This window comes from Lathamus discolor, chromosome 13 (assembly GCF_037157495.1).
Source record: "Lathamus discolor isolate bLatDis1 chromosome 13, bLatDis1.hap1, whole genome shotgun sequence".
Taxonomy (NCBI): Eukaryota; Metazoa; Chordata; class Aves; order Psittaciformes; family Psittacidae; genus Lathamus; species Lathamus discolor.
The window spans coordinates 6,811,837-6,826,293 of record NC_088896.1 but is presented as its reverse complement, the minus strand read 5'-3'; the positions used below and the strand labels follow the sequence as shown (position 1 = coordinate 6,826,293).

General features: G+C 48.4%; 1 protein-coding gene and 1 long non-coding RNA gene across 4 annotated transcripts; both read left to right on the top strand.

Moving 5' to 3' along the window:
- Window positions 1-55: 55 nt before the first annotated feature.
- LOC136021426 (uncharacterized) lies at window positions 56-1,847 on the top strand. Its single transcript, XR_010615770.1, has 3 exons — window positions 56-161; window positions 292-412; window positions 1,314-1,847. It is a non-coding gene; the product is annotated as an uncharacterized LOC136021426 (long non-coding RNA).
- Window positions 1,848-6,641: 4,794 nt separating this feature from the next.
- LOC136021273 (ankyrin repeat domain-containing protein 40-like) lies at window positions 6,642-14,211 on the top strand. Of its 3 annotated transcripts, XM_065693310.1 has the most exons (6): window positions 6,642-6,924; window positions 7,787-7,935; window positions 9,628-10,164; window positions 10,668-10,843; window positions 11,553-11,728; window positions 14,128-14,211. In XM_065693310.1, exons 1-5 carry the CDS (start codon window positions 6,791-6,793, stop codon window positions 11,694-11,696), a joined length of 1,140 nt encoding a protein of 379 aa, XP_065549382.1. In that variant the 5' UTR covers window positions 6,642-6,790; the 3' UTR covers window positions 11,697-11,728; window positions 14,128-14,211. The 3 variants fall into 3 exon arrangements, with proteins under 3 accessions (XP_065549382.1, XP_065549383.1, XP_065549381.1); XM_065693311.1 differs by having other exon boundaries at window positions 9,631-10,164; window positions 11,553-14,211; XM_065693309.1 differs by having other exon boundaries at window positions 11,553-14,211.
- The last annotated feature ends 246 nt before the right edge of the window (window positions 14,212-14,457 follow it).

Sequence of the window (14,457 nt, the reverse complement as noted above, 5' to 3'; positions counted from 1 at the left end):
ACGGACACCCCGCTCAAAATGCCCAAAGGAGACTAAATGCATATGTGGCATTAACAGGGTGCTCCTCTCCTGGCATTCATTCAGCAGCTGATCTGAACACTGGCTGGAAGTGCAAGTGATGTCTGCAAAGCAGTGATGATCTACTTCCATTGAGCTTTCAGGTACCAAGCCACCCCTGCCTGCGCTGGTATTGGGATGTTTGTGTTCATTAGTGGCTCATTTTCCTTATAGCTCTTTCTGATTTCAGCGAATTCAACACACGTTTGCATTTTGATCTTTTATTGTTTGCAGTATGAAGAGAGCACCTGCAGCCTGCACCACAGCAGGGTTCACTGAGATGCAGCACTTTGTTATCCACAGCAGCTTGGTCCTCAGTTGCCTGAGGTGATGGTGGCCAGCAGAGCCAGTGCAGGTAACGGGGCAGAGATTCATGTGGTGTAATCGTTATCGTTTCCCCGTGCCTCCAGGGCCTGCACGTTATCTACCCAATTGCCAGGATTGTGTTTTAATGACAGACGCAGCAGGCTCCTTCGAGCAGGGAGGTACAAAGGGATGGGAGCATCGTTAGAGGCAGCGTTTCAAACGCTCCGTAATGGCCTGATTCCTCCCCGATTGAAGTCGATGGTAAATATTCTGCTGACTTCAAAGCGGAGCGGGGTGAGGTTACAGCCAACCGCTCTTGGAAATCCCACCCAGCGCTTGAGTTTTCTTGACCTGAAGGCCAGTTCAGCAGCTCTGCTCCCACAAAGCAGCTTTCAGGAGTCCTGTAAAAGCCGCTGCAGTGATTTGAGCCCTGGTTTCACATGGTAGCAGCATGTGAACGGTGGAAAACCCAGAGGACAGCTCAGCCCTCCCAGGTTCTGACTGCTCTTCTGCAGATGTCGGGCTGGCAACGCTCTGGCTCTCTCCTCATTGGCTGGGGGCAAGTCTAGGGCAGTGGGATTCCTGATTAGCTCCTTTGGTGAAGGTACTTAGGTGCAGGGGTACAGGGGTGAGCTCCTGCGGTGGTACAGGAGGATCTGGGGAACCCTCACATAGCCTTTGCCTTTGCTGTGCATCAGCCGTGAGAACAAGCCGACCTGCGTGCTCGGAAAATCTTCACGCTATCCCTTCAAACCATCTCTTCCCATCACAGAGAAAAAGGCCTTGAGTTCGTTTTTCTTTGGTGTTTCTTCTTTTGTAAGTTTGCACGTGTTTCTTTATAGTGTTTCTGCAACTCCGCAGTCACAAAGCTCCGTGCAGGGTGGAAAATCAGACCTTTTAATACATCTCCACACATTTCCATCAACTACTTCCCTTTTAAAATCAATTAGATTTGTTGATATGGAATTGTGATCAACATGGGACCCGTTCCTGCCTCTGCCACTGTGAGCCTAGACCACTCACTGCCTCTGTGCCACAGCCTCCACCCCTCCGAAGGGGACCATAAAGCTCACAAGTGACATCAGTTTGTCTCCTAAATCCCTGCTTCTTGCCATTGCCACAGAAGTGATGTGTGAGTGCGAGGTGTGATCTGCTGCAACCCCAAACCTGCCTGGAAACTGTACCTACAGCCATTTGTTTGCATGTCTTAAGCTGCAGCTTAGGCAGGACCCTTTCCAGCTCACACACACATAGTTCTTTTTTTAACTTTGCCATGGCTTTAAGACTAATGCCATTGCTGTTTCAGAACATATACTGGGTTTGGACTTTCTCAGCTCCTTCTTGGTTTCCCTGAGGAATCTGGCGTACCAATGGCCATGGAAAACCAGGTTAAGCGCACAGTAGAGGCTTTCATGGCCCCTAATCTTGATGACAAAATTATTTGAACAAACACTTCTTGTGTCACCAATATATATTATGTAAAACCTTGTGACTTTGATTATGTGTCTATAATACAGATTAGTCTGTTTGGGTGTTTGGTGCTGACCTCCAATAAGCTCCTAAAGTATTAGCAAGAATTTGCAAGTGACAGGCAGGCAGAGGTGCTGCTCTGCCTAATCCCATTCTCGAAACTCAGGCTATATATGTCTGAACAGTTTCTGTTGCTTTCCTTAAGGCACGGGGTTATTTCTTTCTCTGCCCCCTCTGCCTTTGTCCTACTCTTCGCTGCTTTGATGTATCACAAATGTTGGAAGATTGAGCTAACCTTGTGGATCAGAGCCAGGAAGACAGCGAGAACAAATTTAGAATAGGAGGCAGAGAATGTACCAGCTGGGAGGTGATGCTGTCAATCTCCATGGAGACCTCTTTAGTTACAGCTTTGCTAATTGCTCTGTTGAGTTGTATAGCGTCTGGTTGAAAGCCCGTCCAAGTCAATGGGGAGTTTCTAATTGACTGCCCATGTCTCAGGACCACGAAGAGTGCACAGGGCACAGCCCCTAAGTTATGATTTGCATTCCTGGCTTTCTCCTTGATGGCCAAAACACATCCTCAGGAGAACCCAGACGCCGTGATCTGGTCTCCTGCACGGGGAGTCAGCTCCTGGGACAAGATCCACAGAAGCCTTTGGCTCCTAACACTAAATAAGACATGGCCCTAGGCCAGCTGCATACATTTGCCCCGGGTCCCCACGATGAGCCTGTTTCATGGCTTGGAAGAGTCAAGTGAGGGACCGGAGGCACAGGCAGAAAGGAATGCCTGGAGAAAAAGCAAAGGCAGCCCCTTGTATGCTCAGGTTCCTGGGTTAAGACATCTCTGGGCTCACAGGGGCCTAGGGACCCTCCCCACAGCTGCAACACAAACAGCAACAACCCTCAAGGGGGGAAGTTTGCAGCTCAGGCTTGCAGTTTGAAGCCAAACTGGCTTTAGACACTAATCCACTGAACAATTTCCAGTTGTTATCAAAATCTATTGGACTTCTTAACCACGAGTCCCTGAGCTGATGTACCACCCCCCCCCCGGTTCCAGTGCTCCGGCCTGATTGTTCAAAATCAGTTATTTGCCCTACAGATAGGAACAGTGTTAAATTAACAAACGGGAATCAGCCACACACCTGATGTCCGTAGGGATTTGGCTGCAGATAACCATGCCCCAAATAGCAATGCCAGTTTCGACACCACCCCCATCAAATCTCACTCCATCCTGCATCTGTGTGCATGTGTATGTGCACACCTACTAAGGAATCCCTTTCTTAGGCACTCAGTTCCCCCATGAGCCCCCGTGGGATGCTCAGCAGGGCTGAAAATCCATGGGATAGCCGTTTGCTCCGTGATTCAGGGATGCTCCCCGTAGCTCAGACCTGTCCTAAATCCCAGCCCCCTTTACCACCCTCAGCACTGCAGTGCCTGGCTGGTGATTTGGTGAGAAGAGCTGTGATTTAAGGTCAAATGAAAGATGACCGATGAGTTCTCTGCAGCTTTGCAATGGAAGGATCTATTTATCTCATCAAGAACAGAGAAGTTCTGGTAGAGCTTCCTGCCTGGCACTAGAGCTGGGAATTACTGGGTTCAAAGCTCCTGGGTTACCTTTAGCTCCCGTAACAGCAGGCAGGACACAGCAGGCACCTCCAGAGGATGACTTGTCTGTGTTGTTCACCCAGGACGAGGTGAACCCTGTGCTGCGTGTTTTGTCCCATAGGCATGAAGCGAGCGTTGGGTGACGCAGGCTCAGACTTGAAAACGTGGAGCTTCAAACTGAACCTAATTCGCCTACAGACTCTCACACAGGGAGACTTCCATGGGGCCAGCACAAAACCTGGTGTAATATAAATCAGTCCTCCCTTGTGGCTTTGCCTTCCCCTTTTGAGATCATCCCCTCTGCATTCACACACTCATTGGAAGGCTCAAAGAGAGCAGCTTAAATGAGTTTACACCTAGGTGAATATTTAGCTTGACTTCTAATTCATTCCATCTTTATTCTCCACCAGTCCTGCCATTTCCCAGAGCCTTAATGCCATAACAGCTTTAAATCTCTGTCTGTGCCTGAAGTATGAGGTTCAAGGTTCTGACTGTCCCTACATCTTATTTCTCACACCCTTCCAGAAGTGCAGGGTTGGTTGAAACTCCCAGCAGTGTTATTCTGGTGGGCTGCGTGAGGACTGGGTGCTTCAGTTCGATTGCAGCACCGTGTAACTGGGGATGAAGCCTTTTAAAAGATGTTCAAGAATAGTTTTCAATGACTGAGAACTTGGTTAAAGGAAACCCGAAATGCAAAGAGAGTGGCAAATTTCATCAGCCTGAAAAAACAGGAGCAAAGAGCAAACACAGACCATGGTTTCTCCAAAAAAGGAGAAGAGAACCAATGCAGAGGTTCAGTCACAGCCGGAAGCCTGCAGAAAGACAGATATTAAAACTAAACCAATACAATCTGGCTCACTTGCTCTGAGGACAAAGAACGGCCCAGCTATTCCTTGTGGTTCCTTCAGGCAGCAGGAGGATGTCCAGGCGTGGCTCTGTGCTGCCAGCCATGCCCAGTGCTCCCAGTGATGCCCAGTGGATGCAGTTCCCCCTCGGTGGTGAGGGTACAGGGAGCTCCTGTAAATGCACTGTGCAAGTCACAGAGCAAACACACCAGCACTGATCTGAGCTCCATCCAAACTCTGGCTGTGGCTCGGAGCTCTGTGTACTCCTACTGAAGGCAAAGGGACTGGGTGCGATCCCCAACATCTTCCAAACGGGATGGCCCTGTACCAGCACCTGCACCGCATCTGCATCCGCATCCGCACAGCCCATGCTCTTGGTAGGGTGATCTATCCACATTGTGCCCTACATAGGTATAGGCATCATGGGGGCACAAACCCAGCAGCCATGCGGGAAAGGGAAGGAGCAGGGAAAGAGCACGTCCTTGGTTTCGCTCGGGTTTGGTGCGTGCAACAGGGCCGAGGCACGAGCAGGAAGGCTGATGGCGGCAGCAGGGAGTTTGAGTCAAGTGAACTCGCTGCTAATCCTCTTCCACACAGCCTTTCTTGCGGGAGGAAATCTTATGACTGCAGGGAGAAGTACATTGTGTAACCAAGCAATGGTGAACCCGAGGGGCATTTAACAGGGCTTGGCACGAGCACGACACAGTGGGATACTCATCCCGAGAGAGCGTGAGAGAGACCACCTCAGTGCATCACCCGCCGCCTTCGAGTCCTTAAAAGCCCTGGTGCGGCCTTGGGAAAGGAGCCTAAAAGAGAGGGGAGAGAGCCTAAAGAAATAGAGGGGGGAGAAAAACAGGCAGAAAAGCCCCATAATCCTGCGGGAACCAGCTCATTGCACAGGGCTCCCCCGCGCCTGTGCTCGCAACACTGCACAATGTCCCTTTGCAGCGCGCAGGGCTTCGGCACCCGCAGGATCGGAGCCGCGCTATGGACGCACGCTATGGAGGTGCCCAGGCGAATTCAAAGGCGTTTTACAATGGCAGCACAAAGCCGCGCTGCGCGCTCCTCCGCCTGTTCCGCGCTGACATCTAGTGGCACAGCGCAGTTGTGCGGATGGAGCAGGGCCCGCTTTGACGTTTTCAGCCCTCCTGCTCCTAAACAGCTTTTCCCCAGCGGTCTGACACAGGTCACCGTTGGAAGAGGCTGTTTTGCCTCTGTATCTGCCTATTGGGGTTTGCTGGACTTAAGAAGCTGAGATTTAAAGCTTTTATGGTGTGCAAGACAGCGTTCCGTGTCCTATAACGCGTCGCCAGGTCTATGCACTGGTGTGCCTCTGCTTTACAGAAGGGATCGTGGGTGATCATTTACGATGGTTTTACTGAGAGCTAAAGAGATGTCGGGCACAGCAGTGCCCAGCTGCAGGCCGCCCGCCTGGTTTGCAGTTGTCCCTGGGTAAATCTTGTTTGCAAACCATTCCCTGTGTTGGGAATCAAACTGGTTCTCACAGGACTGTTGTGTCCTTGGGTCCGAGCCGGGCAAGGCTTTTGCTCAGGCTGTGGTGTGAGGCCAGCAGCGTGTGATCGGTGCCAGAAACCACCACCGAGTCACTGCGTCACCTCTGCCATAGCGACAAGGTCTGGTGTGAGGTGTCCCTGCCCAGGGCAGGGCTTGGAACTGGGTGATCTTGAGGTCCCTTCCAACCCGAACCATTCTGTGATCCTGCGCAGGATGTGGCCGCTGCTCGTGTGCTCTGTGTTCGGAGGGAGGGCGGCTGCAGGGATGCTGGGCACTCGCTTACGGAAACGGAGAGGCCTGTGGGGCTCAGCTGTCCCAGCGGGTTGGCAGGAAGGCGTTAGCTCTGTTTCGCTGCGCTCTGAAGCGTCACTTATAGTGATGGATAATCAGGAGCTGTTTGGACGGGTACGGTCTCCCCGTAACCGCCACTTCTGCCACGGTGCTGTCAGTGATGGCACCCCAGGCCCTAACTCAACCCGCGTGTTAAAACCAGCGCTGCTGCTGAGGGCAGCGAAGCACTGAAAGAGAGGCAGTGAAAAGCCGCCCGCTTAGCGCTGATGTCCCATGGGTGGCGGGCACCGGGGCCAAGGCAGAATCGCCGCGGTGAGAAAGGCGCTCCCCGCACGGCCTTAACCACGACCTGGGGTGCGTGGCGAGCACCCGACGGGTCCCGCTGCCAGCCCAAGGCTTCGAGCCCACCCGCGGGGGCCCCGCCGGGGCGGCCACACCACGGCGAGGGGGGCTCGGAGGCAGGAGCCGGGCTCCGGTCGCTTCCACGCCGCCCGGCACCGCCTCACGCCGCCGCTCGGGGTCGGGCCCCCCCCGCCTCGGCCCCGGGCACAAGATGGCGGCGTCCAGAGCGCAGGGCCGGGGCCGCGGGCGGCGGGGCCGGCCGGGCCCGGCGGAGCGGAGCTGAGCTGAGGAGGAGGCAGCTCGGCCCCCGCCGCCCCCTGAAGGGCCCCGAGCGGGGCCGGGTGCGCTCCGGGCCCGGCCATGAGCGGCGCGGCGGAGGCGAGGGAGCTGGAGGAGCGGCTGCGGGAGGCGGCGGCGCTGGGGGACGCGGAGGAGGTGCGGCGGCTGCTGCGGGCGGGCGCGGACGTCAACGCCCGCAACGAGATCAACGGCTGGTGAGGGGCGGCGGGGCACGGGCTGCCGGGGGGGGGCCGGGTGCTGGGCACCCCCGGCCTGGCGCGGGAGAGCCGTGTCGGGGGCTTCGGGTTGTGCTGTTGACGGGAGAGGAAGCGCTAATCTGGGGAGGCTTTGAGGTTTAGGGCCAAAGAGGATCATGGTGAAGGGAGGGCAGTGCCCTGCCACCGGGCACCACAGCCCTGCTCGGGGCCTCATGGCACAGCTACCTGAAGGGAGGATGGAGCCAGGAGGGGCTGGGCTCTGCTCCCAAGGAACAAGGGATGGGACAGGAGGAACCGGCCTCAAGCTGCACCAGGGCAGGTGTAGGTGGAGCTGAGGAACAGTTCCTGCCCCAGAGGGTGCTCAGGCACTGGAACAGGGCAGTGCTGCACTCACCGTCCCTGCGAGTGTTCGCACACTGTGGAGACGAGGCCTCAGTGCCATGGGGCAGCGGGGGTAAAGGCTGGACTTGATGTTAGAGGGCTTGTCCAGCCTGGGTGATTGTATCATTCACCAGCAGGGCTCACTGGGACAGCAGCAGTCGCTCTTCACGCTGTAGCAAGGCAAAACAGGGCCTTGCCCTGCAGAACTTGAAATAGATGCATAGCTTTAACAAGGGATGCGGTGAAGGAAACTTTATTCCCAGTTACTGTCGCTTTGTGTATAATTCAGGTGAATTAGGATGGGGGTGTGAGGAGGACCTTGGAGCAAGCTGCTCTAGTGGAACATGTCCCTGCCCCTGGCAGGGGGTTGGAACTGGATGAGCTTTAAGGTCCCCTCCAACCCAAACCATTCTGGATCCTAGGAGCAGGGACCACAGATCTGAAGCTGACAGTGCAACCTCTCCTTCCTTGCCTGCAGGACCTGCTTGCATTGGGCCTGTAAGCGGAACCATGTGCAAGTGGTGTCCTGCCTGCTGGAAGCTGGAGCAGATCCGCACATCCTCACGGCCAAAGGAGAGCTGGCTGCACAGCTGACTGCCAAACCAGACATCCGGAAGATACTGGGAGGTACCGTCCCCATCTTAAAGGTCACCTGGGATTCTAGGACTAAAGACTAAACCGGTTTTAGTGCTTTTAGCTGAGGCAGTAGACTGGCAAAACTTTGGTTAGGACTTTTGTGTCTCACTAGATAGCTCTGATTTATAACTGTAATTCATACCTTTATTAGTATGGCAATTAGACATGGAGTTTTCAGGTAGGAAGGCCTTTTATTCTGCACGGTGTCATCAGGAGATTGAAGAGCTGTGTACTTTGGAAACACGCTGCTGCAGTCCTGTTTGCTGTCATTAAGCAGCAGGTAGCATGTGGGCTGCAAAGAGAGGCTTTCACCATTGCATTCTTACGTTCTCTGACCATAAGAAATGCTACAAATCCACTCAAAACAACTGCAGCATTTCAGAGGTTACTGCTTCTGAGCATGTTACACTGCGACTTGCTGCAGTATGGTTGATTTTTGCTCCATAGCTGTGTCATCTTACACTTTCCCTATGTGCAGGAAACCTGGTTAGATGTATGAGACACTCTTGCACACTGTTAGTGCCTATTTCCATCAGCATATGGGGACTGTGCTCCAGATCGATTTTTAAGTGCTTCACCTTTGGAAATGTTAACTCACCTTTGGAAACGTTACCTTTCTATCTCCTGCTAATTGCACATAAACTGCTCTTTATTATGATGCACTCTTACATTAACAGTTCATGGTTATCTTAAATGAAATTGCAGCTAAATCACAACTGAGGTCACAACAGTCACCACTGCAGGAATGGCATGTTATTTGCATGAGCATTTTTTGTGTTCTTTGGACAAGGTGCTCATCTCTTTGCCTTAGTTCATGGAAGATGACTTGAGTTCTGTTGTTAACCTCTAAACTGTCAAGTGTGTGTGAACGCTGTAGTTACCTTGTTTTTCTGTCCAGCTTTCATGTATTTCCTGGGGAATAACACATATCACTTATATTCCCCTAAATAGTTTTATTCTGGGAGTGTAGGGCTGTTGAGCAGATCTTTCTGAACTGCCTTGAGTATCAATGTCCTGTAATCCTCAAGTCAGGCCAAGAATGGCATTTGCTGCAGTACTTTAAGGCAAGAGAAGAGTTGGGTTGGGTATTACATCAGATAGTCACTTACCTGAAGAAATACTCAGTTTAAATCACTGGCATGAGTCATAACAAACTATTTACAGCACTGTTAGTAAAAGCATTATAAAATGAATTTTAGCAAAGAACTACTGGTCATACAGTTCCTTTGACAGCAATGGAATAACACTGGTGGAAATGATGTGTCCTTCAATGGTTATTTTTTTCCCACTTTGCTTTTAAAAAACACAATATATTGTAGGAGTCTGTAGATTTTTCTTTCATTCTACAGCTACTTGCCATTCAGCTGTTAACATGCTTGTGATACATTAGCATCTTCATCAGAATGATGATGTTTTAGGACACAATAGGAAAATTATATTCAAAATGAGAAAGATCTATCCAATATGCCTCATCCCTGGCAGTGTTCTAGGCCAGGTTGGACAGGGCTTGGAGCAACCTGCTCTAGTGGGAGGTGCCCCTGCCCATGGCAGGGGGTTGGAACTGGATGAGCTTTAATGTTCCTTCCAACCCAAACCAGTCTGGGATTCTGTTATTCTTTGATAATAATATGGTGGGATTTTTTTCTCTCTTCATCCCCTAATCTCATTTTTTAACTTCATTAGTAGAGGAAGAAACGGAATGTCAAGGAATGAAGGATTTCAATTTGCCAATTGTTGCAAACTACTTGGCCAGCCCTCCATTCCCTTACGTTTACACTGAAGAAAGCATTCCAGACAGCCCGGCAGGATCCCAGAATGAAAGCGCTTCCATCTCCTCTGCCTCCCAGTGTGAAACCAGCCCTTGTTCATCAGCAGCTCAGGTTGAAAGCATCTGCACCCCTACATCCTGCAACAGCGAAGATGACTTCCCTGCACAAGCCATTGCAGAGCAGCTGCCCACCTCGCCACCACCTCCAGCAGCCCCGGAGTGCCCCCAGCCAGCAGTGCCCAGTGTCCCCCAGCCATTGGTACCCAACATTCCCACACCAGTGGTACACAATGTCCCCCGGCCAGTGGCCCCCAATGGCCCCATCTGCCCATCACCTGCGCTGGCAGCACTCGAACAGGCCAGACCTCTGCGAACCACCAGTTCACCCACTGGCCCTGCACCATCATTCCAGCCCTTTTTCTTTACTGGAACTTTCCCGTATAACATGCAAGGTAATGAAATGTAATTTCGCATTCTTCTATTATATTCTGTTCCATGTTTTCGTTACTGGGTCAAAGATGAAGAATCATTCCACTTTCTGACTCATGTGGAATAGAGGCATAGATGTTGAATTCTTTGGCCTAAAGTACATCCTGCAGTGCTAAGTAAAATATTACAGTGTTTTAAACATGGTAATACTTTGCAAACTAATGGAAAGATCAGTCCAAGCAATTCAGATTTTGCATCGTATGACACAGCATGAAATACATTTCTGGTAGTTTGGTCACAACTTGATTTGGAACTGGATGGATTAGATTTTTAACATTCTAAACATGTTTTCCCTGTGTATTTTTGCTGTTCAAATGGAAGCTTCTATTAACTGCTCAATGAGATAGTAAGTAGAGCGTTATAAAACCTGACTTCAAAAGATAATGGTAGATAGTGTTAGATTTGGGTTGGGGTTTCTTTGGTTTGGTTTGGTCTTTTGGTTTTAATATTTTTGTTTTCAAATCAGAACTCGTGCTTAAGGTGAGAGTCCAGAACCTCAGAGACAGCGACTTCATTGAAATTGAACTGGACAGACAAGAACTGACCTACCAAGATCTGCTCAGAGTGAGTTGCTGTGAATTGGGAGTTAATCCAGAGCAAGTTGAGAAGATCAGGAAATTACCCAATACACTCGTAAGAAAGGTAAGAAATGAAATCAGCTTCATTTGACTTGCAGTCATTAGAGAAGGTATTTTTGTAATGAAAATTGACAAAACATGGCCTTGTGTTAAAACCGAACTGGCTTAAACTCACAAATCCAAAAGGATGTTGGACTTTTCTTAGAACTTCGTAATTTACCAAAAAACATCCTTGTTGAAATAAGGGCTGAGTATGTCGCCTCCTATTTCAGGATGAAACTAGTACAGCTTGACTTTTTAATGTATCAGAAGCAGTGCATTAGTGTGCTTTTAACATAATTGCCATGTTCTACTTCACCGTTCGCTTGCCTAAAAGGGACAAATAGTAAGGGGGAACCCCCCCCCCCAAATTGGCATGTGAAGAACTTAAAGATGTCATTAACAAATTAACATGCTTTTCTGTTCCCAAAATGCTTCCTGGGGTCTGGAAATGAAATTTGGTCACAACTCTTATTTAAGTAACATGTAGAAGTGCAGGCAAATCATAATGAGGTTCAAGGAGAAATAATTGTGTAGTTAAAGTAGGAAAAAAACCTAAATATGCTTTAAAAGAAAGAGCAGATTTCTTCCCATTGTTACTTATTCCTGTCATTGGAATGAATGTGTGTGGAGGTGTGACCTCCCTGGAATTTTAGTTTTTACTGCCTTTGGCTATTACAAATAATAACCAGGTCTGTTTAGAGTAATGCATCGTTCTGTCTGCTCTTTACAAGGACAAGGATGTTGCCAGACTTCAGGACTTCCAAGAGCTGGAGTTAGTCCTTGTGAAAAGTGATGGCTCTCCTTTCCGAAACACTGCATCCACTTTGATGGAGAGGCCATGCTACAACAGCAGAGCATCAAAGCTGACGTACTGACTCTTCCAGTGCAGCTGGAGGATGGAAACCTGGTAATTCTCTGATGCTGCTGCCTTTGGAAGGCAGTAAATTAAGCGTGTGTAAAACCTTAAGTTATTGTTAGGGTTACTATTTTAACTAATAGTTTATCTTTTGTATTTAATATCCCTTTTGCTTTTATTTTTTTATTGATACTGGATTCAGATACGGGATACCTCATTCGTCTACTAAAATCACATGCTTCCAATGTCTTTCAGTGAGGTTTATTGGTTGTATTTGACAACAGAGGGCAGGAAAGACTTAATAATCACTGCTGTGAAAAGTGTGTTTACTCCACTCTTTGATCAAATAGGACTCATGGAAAAGATTCAGGAAACTCTGTGTGTGTATATATATATACATATATATATTTCTTTAAACTTCCTGATTAAGTTAAACATCAGAGGGTATCTGGCATACCATGAACAGGTGCTCTCTATTGATGTAAAACTTGCAAGTCTTTGTATAAGTTAGTCAGTCTCTTGCCCCTTCCCAAAGCCTTGCTAAGGTATGTTGTCTTGCCTGCTGCCTGCTAGGGCTGGAAATATTTAATGCTCCGAAGTGACACATAGTGTCACAAGAAATAACTTCACTGGGCTGAAAATAAGTGGAGAAAGTGTCACATTCAAATGTTTCTTTCCCATATTGTAGCTTAAGTGATGGCATTGTTCCACCTCCACAACTACAGCAGCCTCTTTAATGCTCAATTAAGTCCCAAAGCAAGTTAAAGTGTTCGGCTGAAAGCCTTTCTGTTTGAGGAGCCAGGGAAGGGATCACAAATCCATGTCCATGGTTTTAATTAATTATTTTCCCTGAGGGTGTAAGGAGACTGTGCATTACTCCAAAGCCAGTCCTGTTAAGTCAGGTAATGTCCTTACAGCCCACCCTCTCAGACCAGTTACAGGGTGCGTGGTTAGTTTCTGCCCTGTGAGAAGCAGAAGCACAACAGTATACTCTTGAGGTATCACAGCTATGAGGAGCATCCCACACTCTTGATTAGCCATACTAAACCATTAGCAAATAACTAACCTGTAACTTTACATGTTGCAGAGTCTACTATCACTTTTACGTAATGTCCATAGTTTTAGCTGGGTGAGTGCTGAAAGGGCTGAATGCCTCCAAGTGCTTCCACCTCATTTTGGGGGGCTAGGGGGTAACGAATTGTGGTTAAACTACATTAAACTTAACTTAGATTTAAGCAAGTCAGTAATGAAAACATCCACCTATGGTTTTATGAATGGCAAAAGTCAGCATTAAAAAACACCCTGAAGTCACTCCCCCTTCTGTCTGAACAAGGTATTTAAGTTGCAGCATTGCAGGAGCATTAACGTGAAGCTTTTCCTGTTAACGTGGTAGTCTGCAAAATTACACCTTAGGAAGCATTTAGGGTTTTTTTTTTTTTTTTTTTTTTACCAAAAAACTATCATAATGACCATTGCAGCAGGCCCCTTAACTGGGTACTGAGGGGGGTGAAGGGAGTTGTGTTTTTCTGGGTAAGAGCTGGTGCTGCTTTTCTTTTCCCCCAATAGTATTGATTTTCCTTCCATCTCTGCTTTTTTAAGCTACACTAGAGCAGAGTTTCCACACAGCTGATGCAGTTCGCTGTTGTTGAGCTGGACTGAGGTGTTGACATTCAGACCATCAATAGTACAATCAGTGTGTTTTGGTAGGAGCAACACAGTTGCAGCTAGGTTAGCAAGAGCTTTGCAAGAAGATCATACCCTTAACTCTGGGTTCAGCATTGCACTGTGGTACTCAGGCTTATAATTCTCATTTAGTGCAAAGTAATTACCCTTTTGCACTTGCTCCCATATACATTCTCCCACTTAAACTCTGCTAACCCACCCATTCTCAATCTTGGCCCTCCTCTAGCCAGGAGCTGGGCTATTTTAGAGCCCAGTTCAACTCCTGGTGAGCTCAAGACACAGTACTAAGTGTAAAATTTCCTAACTCTGGCTCCTACTGTTTTTCTTGTAGCACAGGAGAGGAGTTTTTATTTTACCAATTGTCTATCTTTTCAGCACAGCCTGGTGGCTAGTTTAGATTACGTGCAATAACTTGTCTGAAAAACAGTAGTAGTTACTCAGAGTAACTAATTCATTTTCAGCTCCTTTGTTTAGGAAATCAGTGTAAAGACTACTGACCATTCAGCTACGGGAGCAGCTGGTTTAAAAGCTTTACTTGCTTTAGCATCCACCAGGAATAACAGTTAATGTGATCAGACTAAAACTTTAATCATGATCTGACTGTAATAACAGTAAGTCTATGCATTCAGAGAAATATTTTTGTATGTTTTATGCAGTTTGATAAACTCTAAGGCACACTAGTGTTATGTTAACTGTGTTTTGTTGTTTTTTTCCTTTGAATAATAAATGACTGAAACTAAGTTTACAAAACTTACTGTTCTTCCTAGGACAACTTTGGCTTGCACTACAAACTTGTACTGGCCTGACATTGCTACTCTTCACCACCATTAAAGTAGCAGTTGTTTAAAGTACCTAGATCTCTTCCTTTGTGAGGGGTATGATGTGTGTGGGGATGATATGTGGTCACTGGAACAGACAGGACACGAACCAGGATGGAGAAAGCATGGAAGAGCTCACTTAAATAACCTACTTCTGTTTTGCTCAGCATTTCTAGAAAATCCCAGATGATATTTATGTTGGGCTCTAGCTGTGAAGCTGATACTTTTCAAGCAGCTGAATCTGGTGTGAAGATGCTCATTACAGCCAAATCTGAAGGT

Coding starts and splice junctions, on each gene's coding strand:
- LOC136021273 (XM_065693310.1), top strand. CDS start 6,791: ATGAGCGGCGCGGCGGAGGCGAGGGAGCTGGAGGAGCGGCTGCGGGAG. Junction 6,925..7,786: donor CGCAACGAGATCAACGGCTG/GTGAGGGGCGGC, acceptor CCTTGCCTGCAG/GACCTGCTTGCATTGGGCCT. Junction 10,844..11,552: donor CCAATACACTCGTAAGAAAG/GTAAGAAATGAA, acceptor GCTCTTTACAAG/GACAAGGATGTTGCCAGACT.